Raw genomic sequence first — 13,453 nt, forward strand, 5'->3', positions numbered from 1 at the left:
AAGAAAATGTACAGGACAAATGTGTAATTCAAGATTATGGAACCTTTTTTTTTCTAGTATACTAGTTTTCAAGGAGGGAGGATTTTATATAGTGAAGTAGTACAGCCTATATGATACCACTGTACTTAAACGAACAGATCAACCTTTCATAGAATGCCAAGGCAATGAAGGGTGCTGGCTGGTTTTATAGGCAACAAAGTTCATAAAGAGGTTTCAGATATATTGCACATCTGTGTGTAAATCCGGGATTATTCATGTGGCAGGTGTGTACATGATGTCACTGTTAACATTTGGCATCACCATTTCATTGAATAATTTCTCTCACACCCTTCTTAAACAAAGCACTGCCTTTGGGCTGTGTGTGTTGCATAACAAGTTAAGATTTGCTGGAAAGCCTCAGTTGGCAGCAGGAAGCTGAGGATGAAAAATCTTTGCTTTTACTCAGCGAAAGTCTTATAATTCATTCAGTAAAGTATCATCATAGTTAATTCACACATAACTGTCCTTAAGCCTATCCCTGCAAGTTAGGAAAGCAGCATATGCAGTATCATTACAACTGCAAGCCCAGGGTCAAATCCAAGTGGCAGAGGCATCTGTTGATATGTGATTACTTTTTCCTTGAATGTACATTATTGTTGAAGCGGTAATGAACAAAACTTCCAAATCTTTTCATACTCTCATGTTTTGGTTAGTTCACCTGAAGATTTCTAATACTTGTTGAATTCCTCAGTAACTCCTGCATTTATTCCCTTACATATGAAATACTTAGGAGAAAGAAGAGAAGAGAGGACAATGGAAAGTTGTGTATGTATCTTTTGCTGGGAAAAACCCTCCATTCATTGCCAATGAGCTCTCCTAATGCAACAACTTCTTTTTTAGGCCTAGGGCATTCTATATTGACACTGCACAGTGTCCATATTTTGCTTCCTTTACATTTGCAATGCTCCAGGCCTTTTTAAATATTTGGTGAGAAGCAGAAAGCTTTGCCAACTGCCATTCAATATCTAGGCCAGAGAATGTTTCATTCTGCACTTGCAGATACCTAGGACTGATTACTAACTTTACCCCAACTCTTTCTCTTTAAAAGGCCCAATTATGCTGCTGCTTCTGCTTTACCCTGTAAGCTAAAATGCATTTCACTTTGCTTCTTGAGATCTAGAACAAAACTGCCCAACTTTCTTTTCTTTTGTTAGTTTTTAGTATTTTTTTTACAAGCTGGTGCTTTTGGTTTTAATTCTGCCCCATACCTCTTTCTCTGTCCTAATTTAGTCATCCCTTTTATTGACTCTCTTGGCCTTCTAAACTGTCTTTCTATAGCTAATGTGACTCATTCTGCACGATCTTTTACTTATTTTCCACATAAACTACTGGATTTCTCCAGTGAACAGCACTTTAACCTTGCTCGCTCTCATGGTTCATTACCCATTTAGGGCATTCTCTGCTCTGAACACAAACACCAGACATGAAGTCTTGTTCATACTTTAGATACAGGTGCAGTTTTGTTATTGTGAACCACAGTGTGGTAATTTGAAACACACAGTGTGTTTGCCTTTATGCATGCCAGTGCAAAATATCCCTGTACTGATTCAGAATGTGTCAAGGGCACATAGCACTGAGAGTCTCCAAATTAATCACCAAAATATGATAAATATGTACACATGTAACAGAGGATGTTGCATTCAGTGTCAGTCTTACTTAGAGTAAACCTAATTAAATGAAGGTGATTCAAATCTGGCTAATATTGGGTACAGGCCTAGGATTATCCCATTTAGGTAGGAAGCCCACAAACTAACCTTGGAGAAGGCCACACTGAACACAGTATTACTTCTGAGTAAACAGACAAGATTTCACTATAAGCTGTTTAATATGAACAGCATTTAATCACCACTCCAGTTGGCAAAATGAGTACATCATCACGAATTTTGGTGTAAGCAAGAGTAATAGATGCCAGTTTTATTTCAGTTACTGAATATGAAGTTGCAATACAGATTTCTGATGCCCAAAGAACATTGTAGTCCCTCTCTGAAATTCAGCTTTTGGAATACAGATGTCAATAATGAAAATATTATGCACCATATTTCAAGCAAACAAACTTTTTAAAGTATTTGTTTTTGTTCTTTGCCATCTGCTAAAGCCCTTAGCCTTTTTTAAACTGGAGACTTTAAACTGTGAAATAGACTGTCTCCTTAGAAGCATAAGAACTCTGCATATTATTGACAAAGCTTGTGAAATTTAATCTATAGATAGTATTTCAATTGCAGTAGTTGTAATTACAAAACATTTCAAATAGTCCATAGTTGCAAAACATTTCAAATGCTCCAAACAATTGTGATCCTTGCATATAAGCACCTTGCATATCCTTGTTACCTAGAAACACAAGTAGTATCTGTGAGGGAGGCAGCCAGCATTAGGATTCACACTAGGTCAAATGCCCCCTTCAGCAGCTTTATAGCAAAATGAACTCTCTTTATTAAAGTTCAGCATGAGCTGCTGATCTAATGAGAGGTGCTACGGATCCACGTATATGAAAGATACTCCATTTAATGCTCCATGAAAGCTGATTTCAAATGTCACTGATCAAAGTCTTGGGTGAATGATCCTGTTTAGAGCTTACTCCAGTGGTGGCCAACCTTTTAGGCAAATGTATCAAAGTCAAGCAGTGAAGTAGAACATAGCTTCATTCTAGTGTACATTACAATCCTTTGTGCCTTGGAGAATTTTTGCCTCTGCTAAATGAATGTAGTTGCTTAGAATAACTGAACTGGAAACCAGCGGGGGGAGCATAATCATGATTATGCCATAATGAGGTCAGTGGATATGCATGATCCAGTTCAGGGGCATTGCAGATCTCCAGTATACATATAATTTGGCTGCCCATGAGTTAGGAACACTCATACAAGCCCCCAAGCCACCACAATGAAACCTTCACTGGTTTATCTAGAAGCTCTGGAAGGTGGGAGTACTCATTTCTCACAAAATGACTGATTAGGATGGGACCAAAACATTTTGCTTGGAGACATGCTTTTTGAAAAGAAACAAAATTAAAAGAAGCCTTAGCATACATTGATCTTCTGCTGGCCCTGGGGGTTCATTGGCAACCCACTAGGATGTACCCGTTACTAAACCACATGAGAAAGGAGTAAGAATGGAGACTTCACAGTTCAGCTCTGGTGGGAAGGGCTGGGGGAAGATTGCCAAGAAATGTCTTTTGATCTTTATAAGCTCTCTCTAAAGTCCAACACCCTTTATAATAAGTAAGCATCTTTCAAAAACTTACAAAATTTTAAATACTAAAACACTATTTTGCCTCTTTTGCTAAGTTACAACAATGAAGAATAATTTCAGAAAGACAAATGGTAGCTGAGGCACGGTTCTCATCTGATAAAAGGAAAAGTCTTTCTGAGAAGAAGCTCACCAAGTCATATTTTATGGAAATCTTGAAGAGTGCATCGGGTGAGGTTTTATTTTTAGATTTATATAAATAAACGTTTTATATGTAATCCTTCTAGAGAATAAAAGCTATAGTCAATTGTCAGTCAGGTGGCCTTTGAATTCCACAGACATCTTAACTTTTGGCAGCACAACTGCTCCTTCTGTTGTTTTTTCTTTCAGAGGTGATGCTGTACACAGTCCATGTAGGCATTTATGTTCTCTTCTCTTCTTCAATGGCTGTTTATTTTAAATAAATGCAGAAGACTCGTGGATCAAGTCCAGCACAGTACCAAAAGTACTGTCTGAAGCATCATCATGCTGGACTGATGTCATGCCATTTAACAACAACTTTTTCTGGATTAGCAATTGTGTCTCTCCACTGATCAGCAGCTTCAGTACTGTTACTATCAGTGCTTAGCCAGACCTGCATGGAAAGGAAAACAGCGGGAATCATTTTGTGGATCTCACTGAAAGTCATCCTTGAAGTTTATCTCAATCACTGTATAGACAAAATATGTACATAACTGCAGAGTGTGAATGAAGAACAGAAAGGTTATGACACATTTTAGACAATATGACCTTTTTTAAAAAAATGGATCATGTTGCTGGTTTTATATTTTATCAATTTTAATGGCTATGTTGTCTGAGCATCTATTTTATGGTATTTGTAATATTTTAAGATAGATTTTAAAAATTGACAAAGTCCACATGGGATGCAAGGATTAGTTCTGCTCTGGCACTATTAAACAGCTTAACTTTTTTTTTAAGTATCTCCACTGCATGAAGCCCATTCTGTCATGCACATTCTGTTATGACAGAAACAAATGGATATTGAAAATCAGGACAATATTATAAGTGTCTGCAAAAAGAAACATTAAAGTTGCATTTTGCACAAATCTATTGTGCAAATGGACACAATGCATTTATCACCAAGGAGCATATCAGAAAAGTTTGTATATGGGATGGTACTTAAGGGTTCTTAACAAAGAAGTCAAAGTTAAGCTATCATTAGTACCAATAATTTGTAGGGGAGAGAATTAAGAACACAAAACTTTCATTGAATTCAATGAGATTGTTTTAACACCTGCCTAACATTGTGTTGATTATATTCTTTTGAGGATGCAGATTATCAGAATTTTGGCTGGATGCCATGAGTTTCACTGGCATCTTTGGAACACTCCTCAGCCTTGCAGAAGTTCCTAAGTAAACTGAAGTTATTATAAAAGAGTGTTACAATACGTTGAAGGAAGTTAGAATCAAAACTCAGCTTCAGAAATGAAGATACTGTGCAGAAGTGAAAATAGTGAAAATTTATACTTCAAAGCATACAATCATGAAATTGTAACTGGTAATTTCCAAATGATTGCAACATTTGATCTGAAAGCTGCAATCAGTGGCTGGGTTCACACAACATGACAATCCATCATAAATTGTTACATATGATGGGCTGTCATGTTGCATAAGCCTGGGCTACATCAAGTCACCTAGGAATTCCTCTAGTAGCTGTACACACAACTGGATATCATGTCATCTGAACACATCAACATGGGTACAGGGAATCAGCCCCTTTGAAGTTCCCAATATTGGGTACCCAATATCCACAAATAGTTTTGTTAAAAAGTGTGTGTGTGTTGGGGGGGGGGCAAATATCTGCATTTGTGCAATTGCAAAAATGTGAAGCCTTGACCCAGTAGATACCTTCTGCCAAGATGCCGCAGGCACCAACTTTGGACATTGCCTCACAGAAGCTTCAAAAAGCCCCCCCCCCCTTGTTTTCCTTTGGCACAAGTGATCTTTGCTGCTGAAAACGGGGAGTGGGGGAGGATTCACTCACCATTTGCAGCAAAATCCTCTTTTTGCTTTTCTTTGCCCTAATAGTGCATAGGGTGATACACATTTTACACTTGCCTTTAAGACTCTGGATGCCTTTTGAGGGAAAAATTATCTTTGACAACTAGCTGTCAAAACTCTGTTTCACCTTTAAAATGGCATTTTGACATGGCAATGATGGGGAGGGTGTGTGCTTGGACAGGAAGATATGTCCATGCAAAACCCACTTGTGAAAACATTGTGTTTTACTAGCTGCATTAGGGAAAAGGCAATTCTGCCATCTCACAGAGAGTATTTTTTATATTTGAGCATTTGGGGACCCTACTGACCATACAATCAGGAAGCAGTACTTTACAATATGATTTTGTTCTATGTAGCTGGTGGAAAAATAACAATACAAGTTGACATTTCCTGCTCTCTAATTGCAGTCAGGTGCTATAGAAATTTCCACACAGGAAGCCACATTCCACACAAATTAGTGAACCGTTTTCACTGATTATCATCAGGGCAGAAAACAAGTGCCTCAGTGAGACATAGGAGTGATTTACCAATAGTCCTTACGTCATGCCAAAGCACTTAGCCACCCTTTTCCTTATTGAAAAAGCAGTGCGAGAGTAGAAACAAGGCAGGGCAATGCATGCCATCTGTGGCTTGCCAGCATTTGTAGCCAGAGTTTGGTGAAACTGGGACACAGGGTGTAGAAAGACAAAATAGTAGATTTGTTTAGAGCTGATGGGACTAGAACTGGGGGAATCCCCCCCTGCGCACACGCGCACACACACACTCTATCAATAAACACTTGCAACATAACAATTGGAAATTAATGCTTACAACCAGCCCTAATCCATCTACTGCAATGAATGAGCTTCTCATTTGTTTGTTCCCCCAGGACTCTATATCACTACTTGGTTTTCTACCTAATACATGCTGCTGTTAGTAAACAAGAAATGTATTTGTTATGACATACAGGACTCACTGTGCCATCAGATATTAATCAAAATGTCAGTGAATGTTTCTGACATATGTTTAAAATATTTGACCAAAATGTTTATGGATGAGAGGGTTTTGGATAACATCCCATGTAAAAGAACAGGGTTATATGGGAGTGGGTTGGAAGATGCCCTGGGCCTAATAGTCCCAAATGGTGATCTTAAACAGTTCTGATGATGAAAAGGCCCTGTTAGGAGAAACATGGTAGGACAGATAACTAAGCTGGCCCAAGTGTTTTTGCAGGGGAATGATGGCTGTGGACTCTGCCCAAGTGCTAGCTGTAAAGTTCACACCCCACTCAAATCTAGGTTCAAAAAATGAGATGATTTATCCTGAAAGGTAACTCTCATTAACATACTTCACCTGATGCAGTTTGAAGCTGAAATCCATAGAAACTTACTGAAAAATACTTTATCCCAGTAAGAAAGGTATCTATTAATATAGATTATTTATACTATCTATCTATCAACATAGATGGCATTTTTCTTGATTAAAAAAGCATAATCAAAGCAGAGCTGTGACCTAACTAACTTAGGACCTATCCGGGGGTTATGTTAACTTCTATTTTTGTCAGGTAGAGGAAATAAACCAACCTGTCCCAGGAAGTGTTTTCTCCTCACAGAGCTCTTGCTGTAGAGTTTGATAAGAAAGTTGATGCCATGTTCATTCTGGCTCACTGGAAAAATCATAGTTTCTCCCCATTTCACTTGGCTATTGCTGGATTTCAGTAGCCGAGTCTTCTTCTTATCAACCAGTCCTTCAGCACTAAGCATTGCTGCCTTTACAAAGAAATCTAGAAAAGAAAAATGACATACAACGGTTATTTTAAAAACTTATTCACCATGGGCAGATAAAATCTGGTAACTATAAGCCGCCCCGAGGCTTTGTTGTGATGGGGGCGGCATAGAAATGGTTTAAATAAATAAATAGAAATGGTTTAAATAAATAAATAAAAGAAGTTTTACCCATGATCATTAAAATGGTTAGTTTCTTTATGGCAGGCAGGCTTGGAGAAAAGGACATCTTGCAGGAACCATGTTGTACCACCTCTCCGCAGATTCCTCACAGTGAAAACTGGGACCCATTGTCAATAGGAGAGGCTGCTACGAACATAATGTTTTACCTTAGCGCTGCACTTTCCTTCACCCTCCATGCCCATCAGGGTTGGACAAGGACTCCAGGCACAGTGGACTCACTAAGACACTTGGCAGCACCCACCAGGACCCCCTCCTCAGCCCTTCACTCTCTCACCACTTCTCCTGCCATCACTGCCGGGAAGAAGGAAGTTGCTGGGGGCACACAATGGCAGTGGAGGTGGCAGCGGATGGACAGAAATGACTGAAGTAAGAGGGGTGACAAGAGGAGAAGACACACACAAGTGCGCAAGTGGGTAGGAGGGGCACAAGCAGCTGGCTGTAGGGAGACAGGTGGAAGACACAAGCAAACAAGTGGGTGGCAAGAGGCTGGTGAGCATGGTAGCAGGGGCAAAGGAGAAGAAAGGAAAGGTGGTGCGAGAAGGAAATCCTAAGTGGAGACAAGGAGGAGGAGAAAGGGAGGCAGGAAAGACAGGAACTACAGAGAGAGGGCAGGACACACAGAATCCAGGAAAAAATGCACATATACCCATAGGCCCAAAAGAAGATTGGCTACACCTAATCTAAATGAAAACCATACTCATATAGGAAAGACATATATGTGTATTATATTTTAATTGATGTTTTGTGAGCCGCCCCGAGGCTTCGGCGAATGGGGCGGCATAGAAATTTTCTAAATAAATAAATATATCTCTGAAATAGAAACTAAATCTTTCCCCAGCCAGAATTTCCCCACTATCCACAACAGTCCTTTCTGATTACCTTGTCTCATAAAGCTGACTTAATGTAACTGAAAATTGAACCTGCTCATATCTGCAAAATCAGGCTTCTCATCTACACAGCCCTATTTGATCACACTTGTGGAAGAGAGAAATAAAATGTAGGAAACTGGATTTTTAACATAAAAGTGAACAAGACTGGAGTTGCAAGAACAGCACAACTGCTTTCCTTTATCACTCATACTTTCTGTCCCAGAACAAGGCTGAATTGCATCCCAGGTAGATCAGAAAGTATAAATACTCTTCTTACATGACAGAATCAATAGTATTGTAATCAACTAGAAAAGCAGAAACATGCAAAGATGTTTTTTCACACCTAGAAGGACATAAGTGGGAATTAATGCTAGCAAGAGAAGTAAAAGTTAAGTTAGCACTCCATAATGCAGTCTATTAGCTTTTCTGTGTAAGGCATTTATTGTGCATTCAAGCATCCTCGTTCATGATTATTTTTGAGCTCTTTAGGTGACATCATGATCCTCCAGTGTCAGAGCACTTCCCCATTTTTTTTAAGAATGGGGGAAATGATACTGACTTTCTGTATGTATTTGTGCTATTTTGCTACAGCACAGCTCCACCTAAGTTGCATAGCAGAAAAGGAGGAAGGAAAGTGCTCTTTGCTGACAGCTCAAAGCTCAGTGCTATGGCAATATACAGCAATGAACAGTCTTGTGCAGAAAAATGTTGACAATGCCTGACCACTGAAGATTTATTGCCCTAACAGAGATGGCATCACTTACTTGAAGACAATGGTGTGGATGAGCTTGGAAGGTCTTGGGCTTCAAGAATTTGCAACTGGATCCGGCTGTTTACTGCTTGAAAACAGGTACCTATTTTCAGTTTGGCAGGATGCACCTGTGCAGAGAATGAGAGTGCAGTGGTATTTCCTGATTGCATCTGAGCCAACTTGCATGAATTAGAAAAAGAAGGGCTTATTATGTGGTGGTGAATGAAATCAGATTTTATTACTTTCTGTTTTGAAACACAAAGTATTCCAGCTTAGGGTGCACTTCTATGCATGTGTAGACATAAAAAGTTCTATAACACCTAACATTTCTCAGCTAATAGGACTCTCATGCCATATCAACAAAGCTTTTGAAGCTGTCCTCAATGTGGCTACTTTCAAAAGAGACAAACACCTCCCCCCCCACCTGAGATTATGGAATGAATGCCATGTTTCTTTGGATCCTGTTCCATCCGAGATTAATAAATGAGGCCACAGCATGACTTCTTTTTGTGAAATCACAAAACCAAATCCTGCATACTGAAAATCCATCTACTGCCTATTAGGTTGAATGCACCCCTACATCCATTCCATAGAAATGCCTGTCTACATGTTACTGCAAGCTTCCCTATTTTTAGATCACAAGAAAATGAGTCTGGTACACTATAATCCTCTCTAAGGAGAGTTTTGAAAATTGGTCATTTCATTCATTGATTGCAGTTGTACCAAGTTTCAGATTTAGCATAGGCCATAAATTAGTCAAAGCTTTATAATGTTTTTCTCAGACCTCTTAGCAACCAGCTGTTGTTGACTACAACTTGCAGAAGTTTACTCCCTAACTTTCACTTCAGAGTACACAGCATTAAAAAATAAAAGAGTAAGGATACAGCATTTAACTACCCTACTAAGAACTTGAAATATTCATTCTGAATAGTTATTTGAGGTGAAATAAAAGGGTCTTAGGGTTTTAGGGAGAGCTGATTATTTCCCATCAGCCAAATATCACTTGCTTTCAAAGTCATGCTGGTCTGTGACATTTATGAATTTAGGGACATTTAAGTTTACAACATCCAGTAAATTGTAGTTGGGCATATTACAGGAGATTCATCAGGCTTATGTTATTGGGAAGAACATCTTCACTCCACTAACATTCTAGCACTGAGGGTTGCAGAGGGAAGGGCTGATAAGCAAAAATTACCTATCCGCACATACATACGTTCCCTAGGAATTAGCATTGATCTGGAGCCCCTTTTATTCACAGAAAATACTGGTGAAACCTTATGCTTTGTGGTGTTTTCAGGTGCTCAAGTAGTATTGATCAAGGATTTGTTTCAGGATCCTAGGGAGTACTCAGATGTGTCCTACTCAACATCCATTCCCGCTAACTTCCAAGGTTCCCTGGAACTTAATAACTTACTGAAGATTTCGAAGGAGGGGCTATCATCAACCAGTAGTCAGTTTCTTGTGAGCTGAGCTCTTGCAGTGGCAAGCTGCATTCTCCTATGGTTTTCTTTCTAGGAGTCTGAGCTTGTACTTTGAACAGTAGTCTTGCATTCTGCAGGACTTGCAATTTGATTGCAAACACAAAAGTCTCCATGAATTCAATATCCTAAAAGAAATGATGATAACAGTAAAGTAGATCAATCAAAATGTTACCTCTTCCGAACAAGGCACATACAACTATGTTAAAGGCAATGTCAGTTAGAAAATTAATTAATAGAAGCTACCCATGAGTGCAAGCATAAGTATAATTAATGGCAGACATTCTTTTCAGTGCTGTTTTTCCATTAGCAATGATCTAACCTTTTGTAGGAAGACACATACATATTAGAGACATGCGAATGGAAGATTAGCAGTCCACACAAATCCATAAAAGCAGCTCACTGTTGAAATAAAGTAAGTCATCAGCAGGCACCATCAACAGGTAGATCCTTACTGGGAAGACATTTCAAACCATCAAAATTGTTCTGTCTCTTTTAGCACCCATCCAATCACATGCAATTATAGGAGAGAATTCAGGTCTTTTGATAGCAGTCTTAAAACTTAAGCAGGCATGTGTGAAACAGCAACATTGATACTGGCAAATGTAATGTACTGAAATGATAGTGTAGGAAGTCCCCAAAGGAGTGAATTGTACTTATGAAGAAAGTGGTACTTAAAGAACCTGATGACTCTTCCCTTAATAGCTGCACAGACAAAAGTACAGATAAAAGATCTGTGTCAATAGCGAACAAGCTGCTATTGATAGTTCTAACTGAGAAAGTCTAGTGCTGTCAGTAAGCCTCTTGAAGAAAGAGATAAAACACAATTTAAATGCACATGACAAACTGTGACAGGCAGATGTAACTGGAGTTAACAGATGTTGACTCTTCTCCTTGGCTTAGCAGAAAGCAAAGCAAAAAGATCACACCCATGTTTCACAATATGCTTTAACACACATAGGGAAGAACTCCAGAAAAACAACAGTGGAAAAACAGGATGGTTGCCAATTTTTTACCCCTGGCAGGTTGCCTACATATCTAACAGAAACCAGCAGGTAAAGCTTTTTCTGCCACAAAGATTTAGAAATAAGAAACAGTGTTAGCTGTTATGACAGTTAAAGATACAGAAACTCTGCCAGGTAGAGTTGGTAGCCCCCCAGAATCATGTTGGTATCCAACACTGACCTGCCAAAGTCACACTACTTCTGCTACACAGATTGGACTGCAAGTTGATACCCTGAGTCCTACCTAGCTAAAGGTCACATCTCCATTGATAATTGGAACACCTCGCCCAACTTTGTAAAGAAAGGAAGGGAGGGGTAAAGAACCCTGTTGTCTCTGTAAATTCTCAAAGAAAATACACTTAATTCACTATCATTTATATGCCCTTACCTTATAGGACTCATGTTATTTACATATGGAAAAACGTTGAGGTTTTTATTTTGCTTTTATTTTAATGTCACTTACGCTGGAAGCTTCTTTTGCTAAGGACCTGAATTGCACTGGCTTGGGTAAGGTAAGGATTCCCTTGATGGAAATGTGAGGGTTTTCTCCAAAGCTAGATGGCCAGCTCAGATCTTTGCACTGAAAATTGAACAATGAAACTAAATTTAGTCAACTAGCAACCAAACTGCTTACCTTATTACCTTCTTACATTTTCTCTTCCACTTATGAATAGAAGTGTGTCTAGATGAAGGACTCTTAGTGCTAACAACATTGTGTAGCTATACCACCTTTTTCCCCTTAACAGATTTTCTGTAACAAGAAAAAAGATGCAAGTACCCTTGACAAGAGATGAGAGGGTTACAAATGGAAGATGATAACATCTGGACTCTACTGACCCTGTTAAAATTATGTGAAAGAGGCAGTATGATTGTACAGTAAAAGCCTTGTCAAAGCACCATAGTATGAACTGCCATCTTGTTACAAAAATAGTTACCCCACCTCATGAAATCTCAAGCAAACAGAAAAGTCACGTTTAGCAAGTCAGATTATTAGCTGAGGCAAGGGTGTCTCTTTAAGATGCTGGTAGCACAGAACCCTCATTCATAGACCTCCATGGTAGTGCACAAAAGGAACTGAGGTAGTCAACGTTAGATTCATGGTTTACCACAACATCAAAACTGTCACAGGGTATTTGTTGGTGTAAGCCAGTAGAATTCCAACCCCCCAAATATTACTTCCCAAAATAATGTATACTGGGTGGGGAGGGTGTCTGTAAATGGTTCAGTAAATAGTTTCCATGTCCTAGGATCAATTCCCCATTTAAAAGGATCTCACAAGGCAAGTTTAGAAAAGGCTACTGCTATTCAGGATACATAGGAGCGAGTTAGAGGAATCCTATAGTATTCCTCTATAAAGTACATCTGTTATGTTATGTTATGCTCACCACCACCAATACCAAATTGTAGCTAGGATATTAAAATAATCTTATGTATAAGCCCAATGGGTATTACTCCCGGGTAAGAGTATAATGTAGGATTATAGTGGGAAGAATAACTAGAGGACCTTTTAGTGTGCCTGTGTGTGCTCACAAATGTACTTTTTTAATGTAAAGACAAAACAAAGAATGTAATAAAACTGGAACAGGATGTGATATCAAAAGTAGTACATCATATTTATCTTAAGAATACATTTTCACTGTTTTATTTCAGAAGAAAAGGTGATCCATATTGCCTACTTTATCCCTTTTTCCAGTGACATTCTACCCCTCCCCCTTCTGTAGAAAGTCTGTAGCTGCAGACTTTGTAGGAATCAATGTATCTCTCTCTTGGGTCAAACAATTAATTTGCACAGTTAATAGTAGGATAACACAAAAGTAGAAAGGGATCAATATTATTTATTCTTGCTTTTGTTGGGAAGGAGGTGTCATTGCTGATGTTCCAATGGCCCCTACCTTTTGACGGATCAGGCTGCACATGCAAAATCTCAGCCCGACATCCATCATGACACCAGTTCAAGATCCACTGTGGGCTCAGTTAGGCTTACTCACTTGCAAGATTGTGATCCAGATCTGTTCCACAGGAAGAATGTAGTACACCTTCACATTTAGCCTGCCAAATTCTCTTTCATCGCCTGATAATGTAATAGTATCTGGGGGATAAATCCAACAACAACTCTTTTAGA

At 39.0% G+C, this 13,453-nt stretch overlaps 1 protein-coding gene across 5 annotated transcripts in view; it reads right to left on the reverse strand.

The window, feature by feature from the left end:
• Window positions 1-1,849: 1,849 nt before the first annotated feature.
• Window positions 1,850-13,453, reverse strand: part of TC2N (tandem C2 domains, nuclear) — a 47,572-nt gene continuing 35,968 nt past the window's right edge. For all 5 annotated transcript variants that reach the window (XM_044435959.1, XM_044435958.1, XM_044435961.1 and 2 more), the window contains exons 7-12: window positions 13,320-13,420; window positions 11,795-11,911; window positions 10,264-10,455; window positions 8,863-8,977; window positions 6,846-7,045; window positions 1,850-3,856 (exon numbers count right to left, since the gene is read on the reverse strand). In XM_044435959.1, coding sequence (XP_044291894.1) covers window positions 3,746-3,856; window positions 6,846-7,045; window positions 8,863-8,977; window positions 10,264-10,455; window positions 11,795-11,911; window positions 13,320-13,420 — 836 coding nt within the window. In that variant the 3' untranslated portion in view covers window positions 1,850-3,745. The remainder of the gene's footprint in view (window positions 3,857-6,845; window positions 7,046-8,862; window positions 8,978-10,263; window positions 10,456-11,794; window positions 11,912-13,319; window positions 13,421-13,453) is intronic.

This window comes from Varanus komodoensis, unplaced genomic scaffold (assembly GCF_004798865.1).
Source record: "Varanus komodoensis strain SLA01 unplaced genomic scaffold, ASM479886v1 scaffold3, whole genome shotgun sequence".
In the NCBI taxonomy this organism is placed as follows: domain Eukaryota; kingdom Metazoa; phylum Chordata; class Lepidosauria; order Squamata; family Varanidae; genus Varanus; species Varanus komodoensis.